Source organism: Symsagittifera roscoffensis, chromosome 7 (assembly GCF_963678635.1).
Source record: "Symsagittifera roscoffensis chromosome 7, txSymRosc1.1, whole genome shotgun sequence".
NCBI lineage: Eukaryota > Metazoa > Xenacoelomorpha > Acoela > Convolutidae > Symsagittifera > Symsagittifera roscoffensis.
In genome coordinates, this window is record NC_087068.1 from 47,568,804 (window position 1) to 47,592,903 (window position 24,100).

The 24,100-nt window shown below is 33.4% G+C and overlaps 1 protein-coding gene across 1 annotated transcript in view; it reads right to left on the reverse strand.

Moving 5' to 3' along the window:
• The window catches only part of LOC134852056 (uncharacterized), a 57,703-nt gene extending 47,279 nt beyond the window's left edge, over nt 1-10,424 (reverse strand). Inside the window, exons 1-3 of the mRNA XM_063868335.1 lie at nt 10,350-10,424; nt 6,817-8,263; nt 5,569-5,734 (exon numbers count right to left, since the gene is read on the reverse strand). Of these exons, the coding sequence (XP_063724405.1) occupies nt 5,569-5,734; nt 6,817-6,917 (267 nt within the window). The 5' untranslated portion in view covers nt 6,918-8,263; nt 10,350-10,424. The remainder of the gene's footprint in view (nt 1-5,568; nt 5,735-6,816; nt 8,264-10,349) is intronic.
• Between the last annotated feature and the right edge of the window lie 13,676 nt (nt 10,425-24,100).

Sequence of the window (24,100 nt, forward strand, 5' to 3'; positions counted from 1 at the left end):
AGGGACTCAGCGGACAAAATAGAAGGGATATATTGGGTCTAAACAGTCAAATTTCCCCAAGACGACAGAATCTACCGCAAGCAGACTCGCTTGGCAACCCAAAGAAATCCGGATCAAAACCCAAACGTTATCAGTATTTAAAAAAATGGTCTGAATTATAAAAAAACACGCCAGGGAGATATTTTTCGCTATTTCTCCTAAAATTGAAAGAAAAATCTATACGGATAAACTTACAATGGTTAAATTCACCTTGATTCAAAAAAAGATTGAAGAAGGTATCAGTTTTAAGACTAGTTTTTATCAAAAGGTATTCAAACATTTCGGGTTTTATTGGCATCACACTCATAGTGAAATGAGGCTGAAGTCATACCAATTTCGACATCCAATCTTTCAGTTATGTGATTTTGCGCGCAAAAATAGAACCTAATGCTTTTTGCACACGATCAAAATAAAAACATATTGATCATTTCATAGCTGAAAAAACGAAGCATTCATCTGTTTTTTCCCAGACAAAATAGACATTTAAACAAGAATTTTGGACCTGAATGATAATAATTTCAATAGAAATTGATGCCTACGTTTTGATCTTTGCCAATTTAATAAAATTGGAAAAATAAGAGTTACTTTTTTTTTTCGTTTTTTCCAGTATCGTAGGCGTCAATTGAAGCCGGCTACCATTCAACTTTCGCTTTTTTTCTCGAAGGTGTAATTGGATTTTGGCTCATATCTTTATTTATATAGAAACGTACCAAGATCAATTGAATGTAAAAAAGAAAGACGTATTGAAAATGTAGGCTTGTTTGTAATTCAAAAGATAAAATGTTAGGAAGAAGCCTTATGACAGAGTGGTAGAAAAAAATAAAAATGATGTAGCTCAAATTTAAATTATATAGACAAAGATAGAGAGAAAGTCTAAGTTTTCAAGAGTTTTGTTTTGGAGCGCACTGGGGCAAATAAGAGTAATCTTTTTGAACAATGATTAACTATTTAATAAGCTTAAACCTGGAAGCAGCTGACAAAAATTTAAATTTTGGAGGTTCTGAGTTCGAGTTACGCAAACAAGGTCAAAAACAATTGAACTTTCTTCAGATACTACAGAAATTCGGTGTGAATCATCACGGAAAATTCGGCTACATTTTATAGCCAAAAAAATTGGCTACATTTAAAACCAAATATTTTTGCTAGTTTTCCCCAAGCTATCAAAAAATAGCATCAAATTTCAAACAGCTATCTCAGTAAGTGTTTTGAACAATTTTTTTCTGTTATCTATGAAATTCTTGGGATCAAAACATGGGAGAAAACATTTCACCTGCAACCGTTTTTGTTACATTTTAGATGGTTTGCGTATTTGGCCACTTTGGGCTAATATATAGCTCTATTAATGTTTATCTAAGATTATCAACTCAAAAACGGTTATTAAAAATCAGAATAGCGATCGAAACGTCAAAACTTATCGCACCGTCTATTTTTTGAAGCAAAACTAGACGAGCTAAATCGAAGAGAAATCACAACAATCAGGGTTCTGCCCTGATACAAACACTTTCATTATTATTAAAATTGATGATTTTTGGGTGCATGTTGGAAGAATTTCATCCTATCATTCTGCAAGCATATACATCTGGGTAAAAAATTGATTTTTTTTCTATAATTCTTAAATTTCTCGTCATAATATTGAAATCAGCTGTTTTTCTTGCGTCCATAAAGTTGAATTTGGATTGATGTCATGTTGGAAGCAGTTCATAAAAATTCAGAATCAATCTTGATAAAAGTTGTTTCTGAAAACACTCTTTCTTACAAAGTCAGCTCTCCTTTTGTTTTGAAAAATAGGCAGGTTTTTTTGTCTGCTCACAATTTTGAGCTGCTGTTTTGCCTCTGTTTTCTTTCGTTGGGGGCACGTAATTCTTTTTTATGACCAATATAAGGCCATGAATGCAAATGCAATACTATTAGATGCAAAGAAACGAAGGTAATTTAAAATTGGTTGCTTATCATGATCGACCATTGACTGAACTGTAATCCTGGGTTTTAACAGTGCAGTAGAATAGCTAACAATTCTAATTCTAATGTTATTAAAAGTAGCTAAAATTCGCAAAAGACTGAACTAATGCCGATTGTCCGAAGCACAAAAAGGTCTCCCGAAATCCCATAAGTCTTAGATTTTATCTGTTTTATTTACTCAAATCTCATTGCAAAATTCAGGGGTGGACTCGAGGATTAGCTGTTAAACTCACACTTGAGTGAACTTTTACGCTTTCCACAGTCAATTAGATAGACAGGTATAGGATTTTGGCTAACTTAAGCAAATTTCTTTGGCTTTTTTAGATGGAATGATGTTTTGCGAGATTTTCTGCAGACTAATAAGATTGCGTTACTATAATATTTTCTATCCAGTAGATATATTTTTGGCGTACAGTCAATTCGGCCCAAAACAATTCAGCCATTTGAAATTCAGACAATTCAGCCAGAAACATACAGACAATTCAGCCTGAGACAATTCAGCCCATTTTACAAAATTTTGCCTGCGGCGCACAATTTGTGGCCAAAGATTCTTAGTAGTGCTTTGGAGGAGCTCGGAAAATCAATTTGGTCGACCTAAAAAAATATCGACAAAATTCTCGAAACTTTTTGAAAAATCGAAAAAAATCGAAATTGAAGTTATTTCTCGGTTTAAGCCCCCCCCCCCCCCTCAGGGATTCGACCCCCTGCCGACCCAAAGGGTCCCCCTTTTGTAATATTTTGACATATCCATTTATGGTGACGTACCCTAAAATTTTTCTAAGGGCGACTTCAGCGCCAATATGTAATAATTTTAAGGGGCGAGCGCGCGCCAAAAAAAACGCAATTTTTTGGTCATTATTTTCCAAAAAAAAACCTAAAACCGCCTTTTTTGGCCTGTTTTATCAAAATTTTGCCTGCGGCGCACAATTTGTGGCCAAAGATTCTTAGTAGTGCTTTGGAGGAGCTCGGAAAATCAATTTGGTCGACCTAAAAAAATATCGACAAAATTCTCGAAACTTTTTGAAAATTCGCCCCTCTCGAGAAATTCTTAAATCCGCCTCTTGTGCGGCGGAAGATCTGAACTTGGTCTATCTGGGGAGGATGTTAAAAATATCCAAAATATTTTACCCTTTAAAAAATTTTTTTTTCAGTTTACGCACACTCTCCTCATTTTACCCAAATTATATCAGAAATGAGCCGAAAAGATAGAAAAAAAATATTTGTAAAGTCTTCTTTCAAAAACGTATACTCTCAAAACAATTAAACATTGAATAATTTTGAACCTTTCGTCGTTGTTTATTTTTTGTTTCTTCTCAAGTTGTCTAAGTATGTTTTGTTTATCTCCAGAAATACATAGAGTAAACTGTTCGTGACATGAAGAAATCTCTAATATTCCGTCTGTTTATTTATGCGTTTGGGGTAAAATTGTTTTCACAAAAATTTGAAAAAATTGTCACTTGAACTAATTGTGGCATGAGGAAATCTCTAATATAACGTTTTTTTGTTTATGCGTTTCGGGTAGAATCGTTTTCACAAAAATTTGAAAAAATTATCAAGTGAAAACAAAAAACTACACAGAGTGTCATGAGATTATATGTATTATCGTTATATTTTTTCATCAAAGGTAATGCGCTAGTATTGTAAATAAGTGTAAAGGTGGGGCTATCCACCCATGATGAAGGGTACGAACGTTTAAACACTATTTTAAAAAAATAAAATCCTAGAAAACTGCACAAAAATGCAATAAAAATTTTTAATTGTCCTTCAAACAGATAATTTTTCAAAAAATGTAATGAATCGACTTTTCGGAAAACTTTTGTTAACAATAAGTTTTTTACATTCACGCTGACTATTCTCATTTTTAACATAAAAAAATATAAAATACCGTGAAATCTGGAAACAAATTTAATAAACTTTATAGAAAAAAAAATATTTTCGAAATAATTATTTTCCATATTTGATTTTTTTTTGTTTCTGCGTAATTTGCCTTTGTTTTTGCTTAAGTTTTGTTATTTTCAAAGATACATAGCTTCAAGAACACTGCTCGTGTCATGAAAAAATCTCTAATTAATAATTCGATTGCTTGTTTATGCGTTTTGGTACTGTCATTAGAAAAATGGCAGAAAGTTACCAAAAAAAGAATTTTTTTTTGAATCGTTTTCCATATGCAAGCGCAAGCACAACCTAATTATTTTTGCAGATGATAAAAATTTACTCAAATCAATTTTTTTGCTTACATTCAAATTGGAATAAATTTTGAGGCGGAAAACTTCTCCGCATTGGATATGCGCATTTTATCTTAAACTGTAAATGATTTATGGTAAAATTCCTACAAAAATTCTTTTCTTAAAAAAATTACCACACTGAGTGCCATTAGAAAAACAAAGTTTCCAAGGGCAGTGGAGTAACGCTAATTACTGATCATCGGAAATGCGTGCTATTAATGAGTTTGAAAGAAAAGGTGGCTTTTCTCCCAAGATGATTGGTACGAACTAATGACTAAAGGTAAAACTAAAATCGAAATCCTAGAAAACTGCAACAATTTTCTTATCGTTCTACGCAATATGCTGAAAACTGAAAACAAAATTGACAGACTGCGAAAAATTCTCTTGCAGTGGCCTGTTGGTGGGCGTTCTAGGCCTGCGTCCGTGCTTTTTATTTTTTAATAAACAGTTTGTGTCTCGGTTCTGGCAAACTCTCATCACGTACCTCCAGAATGAATTGTCTGCCTTGAAAATTAAATGTTTTGTTTAAAATTCATGCAATTTTTGACCAAAACCTTCCAAAATTGCCCAAACTTAAATTTTTGACCTGTTATTTCGAAACCTGTTACCTACCCCCACCCCTCCTCCTCCTCCTTCTCGAGAAAACCTTAGCATTAGCGAGAAAATCTGTGAGTTTAGTTTGAACTAGTTCATGAGTTTTGATTTTTTCAATATTTAGGTTATGCTTGCGATCAAAAACTTGACCTTTACAAATCTCTAAAGAAAATGAGTGCTTTGAGCCTTAAGTCTAAAAACTGAAAATAGTTGAAGCGACATTGGTTTTCCGAATCGTCTAAGCTTTCTTGACGATTGGCTAGAGTTTAATTGACCGTGAGCTAATGCAATATGTTCAATTAAATTGATATCGTTCTCAGGGGACAAATACATCTACTTTTCAACTCGAAGCAACAACCTTGCATTGATACGACTACAGGGTAGAGGTTCCAGTTGAGAGCTCTGCAGTTACTTTTGATACAGAGAGTAATGCAATTTAGTCAATTTGAAAACAAAAGCAGTTCAATTCGTCTCGAACCTTTGATTGAGGAACGAAAAAAAATCGTTTTGATTATGAACCATATGAGCCAAAATTTCAGCCCGTAATTTTTACATGTATATTTATGAACCAAATAACCAAAAACGCATGGAATGACTTCAAAAGGAAAAGGTTGGATATGAAAATCAGAATATAAATGCACACTAATTTGAATATTTATTCGATTGAACTCCTTCAATGGTTCATTTAATACGAATTTTCAAATTTCAAGTAACTAAAAACAAAATTTCGAAGTGAGATGTATTTTCTGACCTGTGCGATGAACATGTCGATACATGTGATTGTGACCATCAAGTAGCCCGACACTTCTCTCAGCTGCTCAGTCTTGTAGAAGAGGTAGAGGATCAAGCCACAGCCGACATTAGTTGAAAACCAGAGTAGAAAGTACACTGTCGGGTCCAGGATACGAAGCAGCAAACTAATCAGAGGGGGGGGGGGGGTAGAATTATAATAGTTGGCTCATTTGTTATTAGAAAACCATATAGATGGAAATAATGGATTTTGTCAAATACAACTCCAACAAAAAAAATACAAAAAAATGTTTTTTTATTATATTCAGTATTTGCATAAATTTGTAATCTGTGGAGTGGTTGTTTAGTACATTAGCCGAAAAGGGGTTGTTAAACGGATTTAAATACGTGCATCACAAAGGTGCATCTCATTTGGGGTGAGCAGGAGCTTTTGGCGGTTTATATTGAACAAAATCTATATTCGGAGAACTACCCAAGCGCACTTTTTTGGAAAGTTTTGGACGAGTTATTGTGTTTTTCAGTGCTTGCTCCCTCTTCAAAAAACTGTACATACATTTTTAAAAAAATGGCTTAAAAGTACCAAAATGAGGAACCCCTCGGAAAGTTTTGGTAGCCAACCAGAAATGAGGGAAGGCGGGATTGTCGCATCAGTCCCATCAGCAATCAGCAATCAGCAGCGGATTTGGGGGGGGGGGGGTGGATGTTTGCCTTTGCTTCAGGGATTCGACCCCTGCCGACCCAAAGGGTCCCCGCTTTGTACTATTTTGAGATATCCATTTTTGGCTGACGGACCCAAATTCTTTTCCAAAGGCGCCTTCGACGCCAAATCATACTATATATGAGGGGGAGCGCGCGCCAAAAAACGCAATTTTTTGGTCAAAATCTTCCAAAAAGTGCCTAAAAACGCCTTTTTTGGCCTGTTTTTTCAAAAATTTGCCTGCGGCACAAAAAATTTGGTCGAAATAGGGTCTTTATAGTTATTTAGGAGAACTCAGAAAATCAATTTGGTCGACCTAAAAAAAGGTCGACCAAATTTTTGAAATTTTTTAAAAAAACGCAACCCCACCCCCTCCTCGAGAAAATCCTAGATCCGCCCCTGCGTCCCATAACACCCCGTTTGGGATTACTACTTGGCATCCCTTAGCTCAAAGTAGAAAAAGAGCACGACTTATGATGATTCTGAAAAACTTCATAGCCTTGCTTTTAGGAACCCATCCTCACTTCAGGTACCAAACTATTATAATTATACCTATTCGGGATATTGTCGTCTTCGTCCGACGAGTCGTCTTGTGAGTCATTCACCGTCGGCGTCATGTTTAATACGAAGCTCGGATTCAAAGTATATGCCATATTTAAATGCTATTTGTAACACTGTACTTCAGAATTGGCGGAAAACACAATGGAATAAAGCAATAATTGAAATGGAAATTTGCAATTTGAAATTTAAGATCTAAAAAAGCAATTTAAAGAAGAAGAAATATATTTCTTTTTTGTATGTTTGCTTTCGTTTTTTGTCCAGTTTTCACTCAGCTTTTTTGTTATTGATATCCACTGGAGGGTAACATGATTTTTTTAAGTTGAAAAAATTTAAAAATAACTTGACGCCAGACAAGGAATAAGTGGCTCTTTGTAGTTTTAAATTCAGTAACAAGTCAACAAAATAATTTTTAAATTCTGTATTTAAAAGAATTAATACTGTTTTTTTTTGGTTTAAAATCCAGTAGCAAGGAAAACAGGGAAGGTTGCTTGGTACAGCGGTGTTAACTTCGGACAGAATGATATTATGTAAATATGACTGTCACTTTGGCACAACTTGTAGTTGCTAAAACGGAAAAAATTGGCATCAAATGTCTGAACAAAGCGGAATGAAATAGGATAGGTTATAGAAATTTGATCAGTAATTTGAACTTAACAGGAAAACAACAAATAATTATGGTCTTAGTTACACTAAAAAATTATTCTTAAAAACGATTCTCTTCTGGAAGTGTGAAGTATTCTATGGGAACTGTTTTTATATCCGTCTAGGGTTTTATAACTGTTTTTATAATCGAGCAGGTTGAACGATGTTTAAAGTATACTTTTTGTAACAGAGGAAATCATATTTCTTTTTCGGACAAACTTTCGGGGGGAGGTTTTCTTTAAACCGCGATTAAAACGCAATTCGAGATAAATCTATTTAAAATCCAAAAGCGAAGCCTTTTTTGACGTATTGGAGAGCAAATGTCAAAAACCCATTAAGGTTTATTCATTTTTTGTAAGAAACACCATAAAATAAAGATAAGTAACTAGAAAAATAAGAATGACGGATAACGTGAAACTTAAGATGACTGTTAAATGGAGCAATTTCTGGGATGTTCCGCCTCCCAAGTAAAAAATAATCTTCCCCCTAGAGAAATATGCAACTATAAGGTATCCTATCGAATTAACCAGACGGTTTTTTTGCGACTTCAGTTCCCTTATAATTTATAATCAAGTTATTAAAATAGATTTTAGCGATTTTTGCCACGGGTCACACGCAGAAGAAGAGGCTTTTTTATTTTAGTATCTAGGGAGTTTGAATGGTAATGAGGTAGAAAAAGTTAAAATAATTCGTAACTTCTAGTTAAAATAATTCGAGTTGTAATTTCACACTCCTGACAAATAAATGACCAATGTTAAAAATGAAATAATCCAAAATCGAAAGGCAAGTAGTCAATCTGCAATACCAGAATTTCAGTTAATTTCTTACTTTCTCAAGAAAACGTTTCATTCTTCTTCAAACTGCCTCCTCCTATTGGCTGGAAAGCTACCAACCATTTTACGGGAGTGATTTTTTTAAAAATAACTACCTATATTGCTTGATCAATGAAAAGAGTAAAATATGTTACGCTTTGTTGGTCATTTCAACTTCATTGAAAAATTTGAACTTTTAATCTGAAAAGTATTGTAAGAGTAACTCTTTAAGGACTGTAGGATTTCTAAAGTTTTAAGTTTTAACCTCAAAAAATAATGGTTAATGATGCTATGATTAAGAAACGGACGCAATTAAAAAAGACAAAAATTCTAAAAACAACCCAAAACGTCCCTCCACAAAAACAACGAAAAATGATTTAAAATCAGCCGAATTTAAGTGCCCTTTTCAAATTTTACATCCTCTTTATTCCCATATCATTGTATGATATTTTTCCTTGATGACCAAAATGTTCTGGGAAACCTACTGGGAATTAAAATTAATGAGAACAGAAAAACTCCATGATAATCCATCAACAAAAGCACCCGTTTTAATGAGAATATTTCTAGAACGGACTCCCCTGTTACATGTCCGAATATTTGGGATAAAGTGACTTATTAGGAGAATATTTCATGAGTTTGAAGTATGCTGCGATACTTAATAGACAGAGTGGTGAAATTTCAAACTTCGCATGAGTAAATTTGAGCCTACATGACAGGTATTATAGTAGAAGTGAAAACTTTGGGCCAACTTTTGGAGTCAAGCTATGCAAGTTTTGGAATTTTATAGCTTTTTATATGGTATTCTCTCCTGACACATTTGGCCGAAAGGATAAAAACAAATATTGGTTTCCAAAATTAAATACTTTAATCGTGAATGTAAGCTAGGAATAAATCTCGAGAACAATAGACTAACCGGCTAATTATGACATTCTATTTTGATTTGGTACCGTGAAAATTAATGCTGCCATGAATATATTTTTTTTGTACTGGAATGAAATACTGTATTCGTAATTCGTAAGAGTTTTTTCATGCAAAAAACGCATACAGTTTTTTAAAATGAAAAAGGGCTCAGTAATTATACAAATTAAATTTTCAGTTGGTTGAGCTGCAACACCAGGCTGCAATGAAAAACATAGCCAATTGACTGTTGAAAAAAAGTAATGAACGCAAGTAAACAAACAAGACTGCTCGTATCAGGGCGAAGCCCTGAAAGTTCCGACTGCCTTTTAACGTTTATGGAGCAGTAAAAACATAAACAGAATAAAAAAATTAGATGAAATAAAAATGAAAAACTTGTTTTTCTAAAATTTGAAAATTTTTCTATGAAAATCATCACCCCACATGCCATATAAAGTACATAACATTAGATTTCGCTCCTTGTAACAAATTAATTATGGCAAATAAGCTTCTTTCAACCAATTTGGAACGATTTCTAAGACGGATTAACTCTCCGCTTACGCGTTAATAGCGCGAATTATATCGCGCGTTAATTGTCCCAAATTGGTCAAAATGGCAATCTTTAAACCCTCATAACTTTAGAAAAATGATCACCGGTAAAATATTTTTTCAAATTTAAGCTCAGGACAACAATACCTTTCGAATGATAAAAAAAATTCCGTCAAAAATGGTCAGTCAAAAAGTCGAAATTTGTCTGAAGAAAAAAAACCCCACCCCGAGCACAAATATTCCCTTACTTTCGTATCGAAAGTCGGAACAACAAGACTTCTCATATCAGTCCGATTCCGACTACACCCATAAGTTATCGAAAAATGGTCACGGATGTAATATTTTTTCAAATTTAAGCTCAGGACAACACTACCTTTTGAATGATATAAAAAAATTCCGTCAAAAATGGCTAGTTAAAAAGTCGAAATTTGTCCGAAGAAAAAAAAACCCACCCCGAGCACAAATATTCCGTTACTTTTGTATCGAAAGTCGGAACAATAATGGTTCATTTATTTAAAGTTGGTGTGAAAAAAATATCGCCATAGGCACCCAAAAAACAAATAAGTAAAACAAAAATAATAAAAAAGAAATCATGTGTGCAAACACGATGCGGAAATTTATTACCTTTCATGTATTAGGTCACAATAAATCCGATATTTGAAGCTTATGAAAAATTAAATTAGCCATGGAGCCATCATAGTCTGGTATGAAATTATATGGCATATTAAAACGATTTATAAATTGGCAAAAATGATTTATATATTCAAGTCCTGAAAACTTAATTTTGTCTAATAAAATAGGTTTTTATAAATAAAAGATTAGCGCCATTTTGAGAATAAAATTTTCAAATTATTGCTACAAAAATTTCAAAATGTATGAGAAACTTTTTTTTGCCTAATTGATTCGTTACATTTTTGGTCGGTTCAATTTTTGAACTTGCAAAAAATTAACTTTTTTTGAAGCATTTTGTAAATCTAATCAATCGTGAAACTTAAACTCGCAAGGAGGTTTGATGGGTAACAATCAATTAAAATCGAGTTTCTCACAAAGTGTTGCCAATATAAGCAATTAAAATTACTCTTTAGGACCACACACGTTAAAACTCCAATAAATTTTACAGTTTTCAAAGAAATTGAATTGATTACATTCCATTTAAAATTAATCTTTTAAAAATAATATGGTAGTATAGTTTGTACCAAACTGGTCCATATTTAATCTGCAAAATTTTTAGCTTGTCTAGCTCATTTTTCAAACTCATCACAATTTTTTAATTTTGACATAACAACATCCTTCACAATTTATCTACCCTTTTCTCATTGTAAAATCCCCAATGTGTGTTGCATGTGTTAGGGGGTAAGTAAGGGCAGGAGAGCGTGTTAAGTGAATGAATTAAGAAAGGTGAAAAAAAAGTGGGTTGAGTGGGGAGAAACCTCAAACAGGAAACCAATGAGAAAAAATTGTGAAGAAGAAAAGTAGAAAACAATACAACAATGTTTCTCATACCAAAAATATACAATTGCAATTTTCAAGTTCTTTTTTATGCGAAAACGTTTTGGAAAATACAAACTCTTGCTTTATTCTTTCCAATTTATCGTTGGAGAGAGCAGTACAAAAGTATACCTGATGAAAGTTTTATTTTTCTAAACGATCGTCTAACTTAAAATGGCCCGACTACTACCAGAGTCGAAAAACTTCTCTTCGTTCATGCAAAAGTGCAGTGGAAACGCACTCAAACGACAATTCCATCTACAATAAATCAAGAGAGGAGACAAAGAGAGAGAGAGAGAGAGAGAGAGAGAGAGAGAGAGAGAGAGAGTGTGTGTGCTTGAGAGAAGGAGACCACTATAAAAAAATTTGATGGAAAAACTTTTTGTCAGACTTAATGTATCATCATGAAAAATCAAAATCAAAATTAAATAAAACATAGACTTTGACAACTTGCACAAGTTGATAGAATCAAACTACGATTACGAATGATTGGCCGAAAGAAACAAAAAAAAAATACAAAAGTTTTTGCTGAGTGAGTGTTGTACACCTTTTTTTTTCTTCCTCCAGATACAAGGATGCCAAAAATTTTTGTCAGCAACTCTAAACCAAACAAAAATTGAAACAGTATCGATTCTTCAAGAAAACCAGTAATCTTAGCTGTTTTTCTTTTTATTGGCTATGCTAAAGCATTCAATTTTGTTTCACATCAGATTTTTCTCAACAAACTAGATTCAAACGGGTTTTCCGCTCAAGCTCGTGAACTAATTGCAAACTTTTCATCAGATCAAAAACATTGCGGAAAAATTGGTGATCCAAAGTCATGCTGAGAAATGTAAAACATGGGGTACGACAACTTTTACAACGCTTGGTCCCATTGCTTTCTTTCTATCTGTTAAAGACTCTTAGATTAAATTGGAAACAAATTTGCAATCTATTCAATTTGCATATGATAATTCTTTTAGTTTATCGAAAAAAGATTTACCTGTTTTGAAGTCTAATATACAAGATACATAAAAGTCTGCATTGCCATATTTATTCAAAAATGAACTCACTAATAATGCAGTCAAAACAGAGATGACCAGTTTTGACAAACACTCAGAACCATTCGGTTCTATACCTGTTGAAAAGAAGGGAAATGAAAATCAAATATTCAGCTTGTTTTTTTGGCATTATATTGGATATAAAATCCACAAAATGGCAAAGTGGCTTGCGGTGTTAGGTCGCTTCACATCTTTTGACATTAATTACCGTTAATGGCACAGTTTGTTTTATTAAAATCTTTAGGCTTTGTCTCATCCCAGTTTTCAGTAAATTACAAGAAAAATGTGGAAAGTTTGAATCGGCAAACAAGCGGGTTTCACAATTTTGCTTGTGAGAAAAAGTTTTTACAGATGTGGTCTACTTTGAGAAAAGATGCAGAATTACTGATAACAAAATTTTGTTTGCCTAAAAGTTTTGTTCTGCTTCCTGAAAACACAAATCCTTTAGCTGAGGAAAGCAAGAAAAAAATTATGCATAATTATGAAAAGACGTTAAACAATAGATCAAAAAAATAATTAATGGAAAGATTTAAAGTAATTAAAAATAGTAGAATTAATTTCTAGAATATGACACCCAATAAGTTGAATGGCTCACCTATTGACTTGTTGTATGCGTATATTACTCTCAAAGTTTCGTTGTAGCGAAATACTAGAATATTGTTTAGAAGCCAGGCTCAATTGACTTAATCTTTTTTTTATTTGTAATTTTACATCTTACAGCATGTATTCTTTAAGCTCCGAATTATTTTGAAAAATTTCTTTATTGTCAGAAGAAATCATTTTTTTAAAAACTTCCAAAATATTTAAACAACTTAGAGCATTTGCTTTCAAATCACGAAGCATCGCTGGGTATGGTGGTACTATGCATCTATAGTTTAATGCAAAAGCAAGGAGCAAAGCATGAGTTTCGATAGGTAAATAAATGAACAAACAATACGGTAGAGTTGATTGGAGCCGCACAAAAAACATCAATCAGGGAAGTTACCCATAATATCTCGAAAATTTCATCAATCAGAAAAAATTTGTGATGATTCAAAATGGTCAATTTGAAATGATTTTAGGTCAATCTTGAAGACCTTTTGTTACCATGAAAGGAGTTTAAATTTAATTGCCTATTGAAAAACTTCGTTCCAGATTCCGTGTTAGCAAGCTGTAGGCATTTCAAAAAATTTACGGACTTAAATTTTTTTAGTGCTTTGAAAAGTATCTTCAAAACTTCGTAGAAAGTATTGGGATATCTCTCTCTTAAAGGTTGAGTTTTAGTCTCACTTTTTGACAGCTTTTTTGTGTTTCCATATTATTCAATGTTCTGAGAGCTTCATTCAAAACAACTCACGTGAGAATGTTTTTGAAGCTTCGTGGTTCAAAAATTCCAAATTTGTCATTTCACAAACAAAAAAGTTCGCAAAATATAAGATTTGAATTGAATTAATTAAAGAACTAAATAATCTGGCTAAACACTGAAACAAATATTTAGCCAGATTAAACAAGGATGGCCGGTTTTTGTGCAAATATTCTAGAATATTCCGACCTGTCTTAAAAATACAAAAAATTTTTTTTTTCAAATTAGTGTGGTTTGTTCTGCGAAGAATGATGAAAAAATTTGAACAAAAAACTAGAATTTAGGCAAGTCTTAGCCATTTTAAATAAATAACAAGTTAAATAGAAAAACCCTTTGAAGACTTTCAAAATTTAGAACTTTTTGATTCCCAAATTGGCGCCAAAAACAATCCAAATATTCATTTAAAACAAAAAAGTTAGGTTTTTACGCCTTAATTAAGCACAACAAAACCTGCTAGCTTTCTTTACTAGCTCGAAATTAGACAAAAAATCAAAAACTTTGAACCAGTTTTTCTTGACACTCTATCAAGCCATATCGTTCAAACCATGGTCGAAAAGGCTCCAAGACGCTATATCACTCAACATAGTCCGATGATTTTTTGTGGCAGCTGATTTTCCGTGGAATACATTTAAAAAAGAAAAAATCTAAAACACACCCGAATACAATATTTCTCCCCATTTTCAATGATTGGAACGATCAGATAATTTTATTCTTCAAACTGTCCATTAACAAGCACCAATTGGTTTTTTTCTCAGCACTGCATGTGGTAAAAACTGTTTCACAGATCACTCTATGTAACTTTTTTTATAAAAGGGTTTTTCTAGTAAAAATGTTTTTTTTTAATTACTGGGATTTTCAATCTAAATTTAGAAAAGACTCGTTGAAAAAGTTAATAGAGTATTCAAGTTTTCAACCTAAGACGAGCTATCCAGTTGTTCTGTAGATGGTGTCACAATTTTGGCAGCAAGAACCAAACCCAATAAAAAACTTAATGTATTCAAAATAATAAATAATACTAGCTTTTGGTAGCTACAGGAAAATTAAAAAAAAGACAATAGAAAATTTCAACGCACTTCGATAATTTCTCGAAGAAAACACCTGAGTCTGAAATTGTTCAAGCAGCAAGTGAAACAACAACTTTTGACCTCAAGTGAAACTGTTTGATCAAATGGAAATAGTAAAAATGCAATTTTCAAAATTTTCAAAATTTACCTTGGATATGAGAATATGTTTGTACAAGTAAATACGTAAAAGTGAGTAAAAGAAGAAATATATTCAAAGTTCTAGATGTACCACCGGTTGAAAAGTAAAGTTGTAGAGGAAAACTTGAATGTCAAAACAAGACTGCTCGTATCAGGGCGAAGCCCTTAATGTTGCGACTTTCTTTTAAGGTTTATGGAGCAGTAATAACATAAATATCTTTAAAAATTAAATGTAGTAAAAAAACGAAAAAAAAAATTCTAAAATTTGAAATATTTTCTATGAAAATCATCTCCCCACACGCCATATAAACACAAAAGAATAGAGCTCCTTGTTACAAATTAAATATGGCAAATAAGCTTATTTCAACCAATTTGGAGCGATTTCTAAGACGAATTAAATCTCTGCTTACGCGTTAATAGCGCGAAATCTATCGCGCGTTAATTGTCACAAATTAGCCAAAATGGCGATCTATAGACCCATAACATTACAAAAAATGATCACAGGTAAAATATCTTTTCAAATTTAAGCTCAAGACAAAAATAACTTTTGAATGATAAAAAAATCCGTCAAAAATTGCTAGTTAAAAAGTCGAAATTTGTCTGAAGAAAAAAGAATCACCCCGAGCACAAAGTTCCGACGGCACTTTGATCCATATCGAACAGTTCTTAGGGAAAGAAAGTGTTGAAAAACTATAAGTTTTGGACAATATCAAAGATAAAATGTGAATAATTGAGTCGTAAAAAATAATATTACAACCGATTAGCTAGCATCAATTCAATTATATTGTGCGGAAAACTTCGCCACGCATAATTAACTTACATTACGCTTTCAAAGCGTGCATAATTTAGTTCAGAGCGTGGTAAAACTGACAATTTTAAAAAATCCAACACTTTGCAAAAAATAATTTCTGTAAGTTAAAATTTCTTTTTAAATTTAATTTTAGGGAGCCGGTTTCTTCAATGTGTTTGAAAAAATTTTGTTCGAAAACTATTATTTCGATCGCCGAAAATTGACTGAATAAAAAAACACCCCAAGCATATATATTCTGCTTTTTTTAGTCCCTGAAAATTTTTTTCGGCATGCAACGATTAAAGTATGTTTTCTACATGTAAAATTGAAGCAAATAACTTACGTTGAACAAGAAAAAGTGATTTAACCACAAAAAGTAGTTTATTTGGATGCTTTTTATTTTTATGTGCGTTCATAAAAATTGATTGATTAAAATTTATATTCTGCAAACAAGGTCGCAAATTGAGAACGGTTGTTCGCTTGGAAATGATAAACTTTACAAGCTGTCAATTTGAATCATGCTGATTTTTGATGGCTCGAGGCCATTTTAGAGTGTATTTTGAAAATAATCAGTAGATCGTGACAACCAGATCGACTTCAACTTCAAAATTGAAGGCAGCACTGCGCAAATTTTGACTGTGATCATTGTTGTCTGAATGACTTTTTGTAGATAAGAAAATAGTCATTAAAATGGCTGATTGTACTTGAAAAGAAGTGTATACCACTAATCATGATAAACAGACCAACAAACCAGATGTTCAGTTTTAATACGAGCAGTCTTGTTTGTTTTAAAATTTAATTTGAATAAAATCTGTTATTTTGTTTTCTATGTTTTTCTTCAACATTTTTTCCATGTTTTCGTATACATCTTTTTAATTTCCCATATTTCGCTGCAATTTTTTTACCTTTTCCAAGTTACATCCCTCGCCCGTATGCCAAGAATTCGACCTGACATTTTTTATAGTAACGTTCTAAAAACATTTTATCTGGCTCGCAAGTGCGTGAAATATCTTGTTTGTTCAACGTCGTGAACCATATTGTAGTTACTATTGAAAGTATGAAAACAGGGGGTGGCTGAAATTGGTAGAGGGAGTAAAGTTTTCAAAAAGGCAAAATATGGTATAACATTTTTTGAAACTCCTGGGATAATTTTTTTTGGTGGAGGCGGGGTGGTCGTTTTGTACTTGAGGAGGGATAATTTGCCAGAATTATGGAAAAGTGATTAGAATTAGAAATCGAGTAAGCAAGCATTGAGTAAAGCATAAGAAACAGCAATTTTTTGGAAAAAAAAAATTGAAAACATTTTTACAGATTACAAAACATTATAATCCATAATAAGCTATTTATTTTTTAAATGGTTTATAATTGATTTCAATTCTTTGAATATTTTTGAACACATAGAAAAACAGTCGATTGAATAGTCCCAAAGGGTAAGCTTATTCAGTCTAAATTGCAACAATTTGAACATTCCATTCGATTATAGTCAATAATTATCCATAGAAACTCAGTGCAGATCTAAATTTTACTTTGGCTTCAAGTCTATCCCAGCTGGACAATTTTGGCGGCAATATTGATATCTTGCAAAAAAACTAGACGTCCTTCAGTCGCAAAAAAGAGCTTCCAGAAACAAAATAACTCAGAAACAAAAGGAATTAATTGAAATTTATTATGCTTAAGTAGGCCTGATAGCATTTATAGATCCTCAGCGATCCGCAGAAACTTTGAAAAAAATATAACCCTCAAGGGAAGACCTTTGTCTTTAATGAGAAAAAAGCGGCATAAGGATGAAAGGAAGAGCTTTAGAAAACAAGTTACGAAGACTCCGATATAGCAATGCACGAAAAAAAGTCGAGCGCCAGCTGTTTAAGATGGTTTCCTGAAAACCAATGGAATTAAAACCAAGATGCCACAATTGAACAAACTGATTAAAGCAATACTAACTTTTGAAAAACTCGTTAAATCAAAATAAATTTTGAGCGCATGTTTTAAATCCACCAATTTTTTGAACTATCAAAACACTGGGCTATGACGTACTAAGCTCACTTAACATTATGGTTAAAAAACATGACTCTTGGTCAAAAGATCATACGATTCATTCACGGTGGATCAAAAGTCTTCGTTCCAAATTGATAAAAATTGTCCCCTAAACCCCCAAAAAACTGTAATGGGTAACCGGTATGGGGGCGGTTTGAAGGAAAATTGAAAAAGTTTGTTGTTTTAACCTCTATCACCTCCCAAAAAACGGTGCCTCTACGACGGCTACGAAGTTAAAAACTTTTTGAAGTTTGGACAGCTAATAAAAATGCATCTAAATGTCGACAATTTAAGAAAACTTTGCCGGCAATTTGACAAACAGAAATCCAGGAGAATGTCAAATGGGACAGAGCTTGAACAAATTATACTAAATTTGAGTATATGTGTTAGTTATCATCCGGACTTTTTTGTTAAGTTCCTGGTACTTTTTACGGGTTTGATTGGCGGTGTGGCTGCTTGTTTTCAGAATATTGAAGTTCTGGTTGAAAGAGTCGAGCCTAATTTTCTCCAGAAACGAACGAACGGGTGGGTGGCTGCCCTGGAAAAGCGACGTAACGCCGTTATGCCAGCCTTCAACTGCATTGGTAGTTCAAATGAGACCTGCCGCTGCGTTTTCATGTCGTTGTGATTCCAGAAAGCTGGGGGGAATGATTGATAACTCTGCTGTCGAGCAAACTTTTCTCCTTTCATGCAAGTTTTCTTGAAATATGATGCTCGCACGTCAATTTTCTCGAGGATATCAGTTGGTATGTCAAACTCAATGACAGTTTCGCAAATTTCGTTGAATAGGAAACGAAGGCTCGACATCGGAGAGGGAACGCAGCATAAAGCTGGGATCATTTTTAAGGTTAAGGCTAGATTAGCAGTGATTTCGTAGGCTTTTTTTAAAACCTAAATCTGAAAATTTGATATGGACGCGAAGCTCATTTAATATTTCAATGTCCCCGAAAATAATTAATTTCTCGCTGTCCTTTTTTCTGCTATCATATAGACAAAAAGGCAAATGGTGGTGTAGAATGCCAAAGTGGCGGTCTTTCAATGAAGTTACTTTGAGTAGTTTCTTCATTTCAGACCGGTTGAGGGTTCTTGTCAATGCTGCATGTGAAGGAAGTGAAAGCTGAATTGCCGGATTATCACTCGCTGTCTTGAGACTAGCTGCTATGAATTGGTCGTTAACAGAATTGATTCAGGGTTTTGCGGTTTCTTTCAGCTGAATTATTGACTGTCATGCTTCTGCATCACTGGGGTTAAACACATGGCTATAATTGTGATTTAAAAAATTCAAAGTTAAAAGTCGAAAGTTAAAAGAGTCATTGGACATTTATGTGACCACCATTTTGCACAACGCCAATAACAGGTAGATTATGTGCCTCGCTTTTTAGTGAATTCGTGTTCATCCAAAATAAGCAACTTTTTGCTTTGTTGAGTTTTCCGGGAGATAAATTCGGTCATATTGGTGTTCATTTTATTGGTTATATGTGTGTAATGATATATTTTTGCGTTGTGTTAAATTATCAAATTTTTCACAATTATGACTCCATTAGCAAGTTAAAAAACAAAGTTTAACCCTTAAAAAAGAGTCTTTTACTATAAAATTATCTCTATATGGCGTCTGAAATAAATTCAGGCAGCTGAATTGATACTCTTTTAAATAGCGATATAGAGATTGCACCAATCCTTAGTAAATTTTATCATAAAAAGTTTAAAATCCCTGATGGAATATTTTATTTGATTTTGGTTTTAATTTCATGGGCTATTGTGTTCATGACAATATATTGGTTTGGGATAATTTGTATTGGGATATTTTCGTATGGGATACATTTCCCTGTCACCGTTCAAGACAGATTCCTGCCAGATAACCAACTCGTTTCATGGCTCTTACAAGATAAGCACCTTTCTGCAAGCTTCTGCACAATAACCATCACTTTAAGCAATAATCTTGCTAAATCTTGTAACTAATCCTCAGTTATTGGGAGGATCTAGCTAAATCTTGCAAAAAAAACCATCAGCCATTGTAAGAATTTTGCCAGATCTTGTAAGATAACCCTCAGTTTTTGCAAGGATCTTGTTGTAAAATAACCGTAAGTTATTGTAAGAATCTTGCCAGATCTTGGATGATAACGCCTAGTTATTAGAAGAATCTTACCAGATCTTGTATGATAACCCTCAGTTTTTGCAAGGATCTTGTTGTAAAATAACCGTAAGATAATCATCAGTTGTTTGTAGGAACTTTCCAAGCAGTTGCAAAACAAACAATCCCTGGCTACTAGGGTACCCCAACCAGAGTTTCTAGCAATTAAAACCAACCCCAATAACATATCTTCATGCATTTTTGATAGGTGCCCATATTTAGAATTACAGGTTTATCTTAGTAGTTTGAATTTCATACCTTGTTTTATTGCATAAACAGAAAATCGGCGGCACAGAAACTGATGATCTGAGAAATTTTGGCCTGCAACATTACTGTCGCACCTGTTCTCAATATCTGGGATTCGAAAACCGGAAAATTTGTCTTGGTTTTTTGAATGAAGATCAATTTTCCCATTTATCGTATAGCTGAAGCATCCAGGTTTGATCTTATTCGTCAAAAAAGACTCTTTGAAGCATATTTTGTCCAAACGTGAACAAGAGAACCGCTCCTAGCATCTTAGCAAGCATGTTTTTCAGCCATAAAATGGTTTTTGTAGGTGACTCCAAACTCCAATTCTAACATACTGGTAGGCAATTGTGATGTTAGCCGTTGCAGAAAGTTTCTAGAGAAAGTAAGTTTTTAATCAAATCAATTGCTATCAAAAGATCGTTGAGGACTTATAACCAATCACCAAGGTATCTTGACTACAAACGTTCAACTTGACATTTAATAGTCTAAGAGATAATTTTGAGCTATCTTTCAGCGCTGCTCGATTGCTTAACAAATGTATCAAATTGAGCCATTATCCTCCCGCACTGACAAACTTGAGATTTGAATAGATTTAAATTGATTTTTACAGATAATGTACATGATGAAAATCGATTTGAGTTCACACATTCACTCACGTAAACCAATTTAGAATTAGTTTGAACGGATTTTCAGAGAAAAAAAGAGTACGACAGTCTAAACATGATTCAAATAAATGGATTTCCGAAAGGTAGTGAAATCAAGCAAAACCTCGGCAAATTTGATTTATTTTAACATTTGATTTATATTACGAAATTTGAGCAAAATCTTGAGCTCAAAAAAATTCTGCATCAGAGCCACAGGGAGCAAGAGTCACTCGAGTATTGTTTTTTTATCTGCAAATTTTTAATGCGATTTTGCGATTTTTTTTTAATGCGAGTTAATGCGATTTTTTTTTTAAATTTTCCAAACAAAAGGGTTCCCGCGGCGATGAAAAACGAAAAATTCTGCAAAGAGAAAATTGACAAAAATCTGCGAATGTCATTCTAATTGTCAACGTTCTCAGTGATATTTTGCAAATGACTTTATATTTGAAAAATACAAATGGGTGTTTTTCTTTTTTTGGTGCAGCATATTTATATATTAGTTTTTTAGGCCAAACACAAAATGTTTTATTTTAATCTCCATTTTCTCAGTTTGGCCTCGTAATGTAGTTTCGATTTTTTGGTGTACAATGCGACAAACTTTTTTATTTTTGGACAACAAAAATGTCAATATTCTGATGAGTGTTTTAAAATTGCTTTCTTAGAGTTTTTTATATCTATTTCAGCTTGTGTTTGTGAACCTCGATACGATCCTGTAAACTCAGTTTATTGCCAAGGAACTAAAATTCTGTTTCCACCGAAACTGTAGTCAAGCACTAATCATTGTTATTTTCTTGTAATTAAAAATTAATCTAAAATCATCGTTCTTTTGAAACTCAAAAATGCTGTCGTTTTTATTGAAGGATTACTTTGGTGAAACTCAATTTGTAGTGAACTGGTGAAAAAATACCGCAAAAAATCCATCTACGTCATTTCGTTGGAAACTATAAAATTTGTCAGCGTTTTTAAAGTCCCTGGATTCGCTCATTGATGCCCAGAAACTAACTACAGGCAGCCTTAATATTACATTTCTTTTGTAGTTCAGATTAATTTCTTCTAATATTCCATTCTTTGCTCACTAACGTCACTTGCATTTAGTCTGAAAAAGCTTTCAGGCAATATTTTTTTGACAAAAAACGTTTGTTGAATAAAAAACAAGAAAAATTATTTTTCATATCGATGACTGCAATCACTAAGTGTTCATGTTATAAATTATACTTCAAACTTCAGTAAAGAAATGTGCCTGACGGTCAATTTTGCGACACTTGAGAATTGTTTTTTTTTTGAAAAACGCATTTAGACGCTTCAAATGGTGTTCTGTTTAAATCAATTTGGTGATCGAAATAGAAATTTTTGTTGAAAGTTTCCATAACAAATGAAGAAGAAGAAACAAGCGTTCGAAATCATCATTCCATCAAACTTTTAGTGCCATTAGTTTTCGCGATTTATTTTCGGGCTTTTTGAGAACGGTATTGAATTGGTTATGCCTTCGCTTCTCAATCGAAAGTTCTTTGAACCCCACTGTGATCAGTGCTCGTCCTTACTTGAGACATTACAGCAACAGGGGTTCCCCTTGACCAGCTGAACAACTCGTATGTTGGTTCTTTTTCCCTACTGAACAATTCTTATTAAAAATAGAAGAGCTAATTTCAGTTAGAAGAGTAAGTAATTCAAAATTAATTTTTCCTGAAGACGCGTCCGGGATCGGCGTCGCAGTGATCATAACTGCTGTTTCAGGTCCTGACCAGTGGATTTTTATCCATGATCAGGACAAAAACATAGATAGAATTCGGAGTTAGCGCTGAAATATCTCTGAATCAGCGCTGAAAGTCCCAGCTCAAACGTAACACTGAGTCATCTCTGAAACAGCCATAAATTTCGGAGTCATCGGTGAATTATCTCTGAATCAGCGCTGATTTTTGAAATTGACATCGGCACATTCTGAACTATCCAAGATAAAATAATCCTTAAAATAATTATCGCTGTTTCAGGCCCTGATCAGCGGCCAATTATCCATGTTCAGTACATTTGCACCTCTGATTAGTTGTATCATGCTGAATCAGAGATGACTAACCTGCAAGGTCATTCGAGATTAAGAAAAGAAAAACTCAGACCAGTTTTGATTTCATGGACTTTTCATTTCTGACAAAAGTCTTTTTGTTTCGACAATTTGTACTCGGGATTATTTGTATTCGTACTAGGGAATATTTGTACTCGGGATTATTCGCACTAGGGAATATTGTACTCGGAATTGTTTTTTTTCGACAGAAAAATTTCGAAGAAAATCTTCGAAAAACTATTTCACCTGTGATCAATTTTCGTTGAACTATGGGGATATAAAATTGCTAATTTGCGACAACTAATGCGCTAAAGCGTAAGCGGAAATATTTTCCGTCTTAGAAATTGTTCCAAGTTTATTTATTATTTTGATGAATGCGAAAATATATTACTTTGTTCGTTAAGAAGCGTGTAGGGAGATGATTTTGAAAAATCCTATACAAAATTTTGAAATTTTTTCTCTCTTTTTTTAAAGAAAATTTCATTAGATATTTTAAATTAAACTACTCCATGGAAATTAAAATGATGTCCCTGATACGAGCAGTCTTGTTTACATTTAAAACTGAACTAGGTTTTGACCGTTAACTTTATTTAAGATAATGCGGTAGCTCATGTCTCAACTTGTCACTGCCATCAAGAAGAAATGCGTCAGAGTCAGAGATAGTACGCATGAAAGCGTCATATAATATCGAAAGACACATGTGTCTTTTGATAACAGCCAAATCAACACAAATCAACATCAAGAGCAATATCCAGCGACCAACAGGTCCATATATTGCCATTTCGGGTGCAGAGTTTCTTGTGTGAATGGTTAATATGAAAAACTGTCAAAATATGTACAGACCAGAGAATTAAACTCTTTCTCTTATCTTTCTTGTTTTATCGAAATGTCACTCCACCTAGACTCTCATACCCAAAGATGGCTAGAAGCTAATTTGCGATCTTCCGGGTTTTCAATGAAATGATGCGTTGCAGATCCTAAATTATGAACAAACCCTCTTGCTATATTTTATTTTGATTTCCGATAGGCCTAAGGGCCTAAAAAACACTACTTACAGATTCGACAAAAAAGGCTTAAAAATCACCATGTCTTATTAAATCAAAATCATTTTTTTTCAATAGCCCCGCGAATGACCTATTTTTTCAATGGCAAATCAAATCAACAAAGGTTGCATCGCAAAATGATATTTTGCTGACATAGAAAATAAAACTAATCGTTTTCAATATAAATAAGACTGCTCGTATCAGGACGAAGAGTATCAGGGCGCGTATCAGGGTAAAAAATTGCAAAGAAACGATTTTTAAAGCTTTTTTGAAAATCAACCTCGACACTCGATGTGAAGTACAAAGTGATATGTGTCCAGGGGCGGATTTAGGGGAGGGGGCTATTGGTCTTCCCT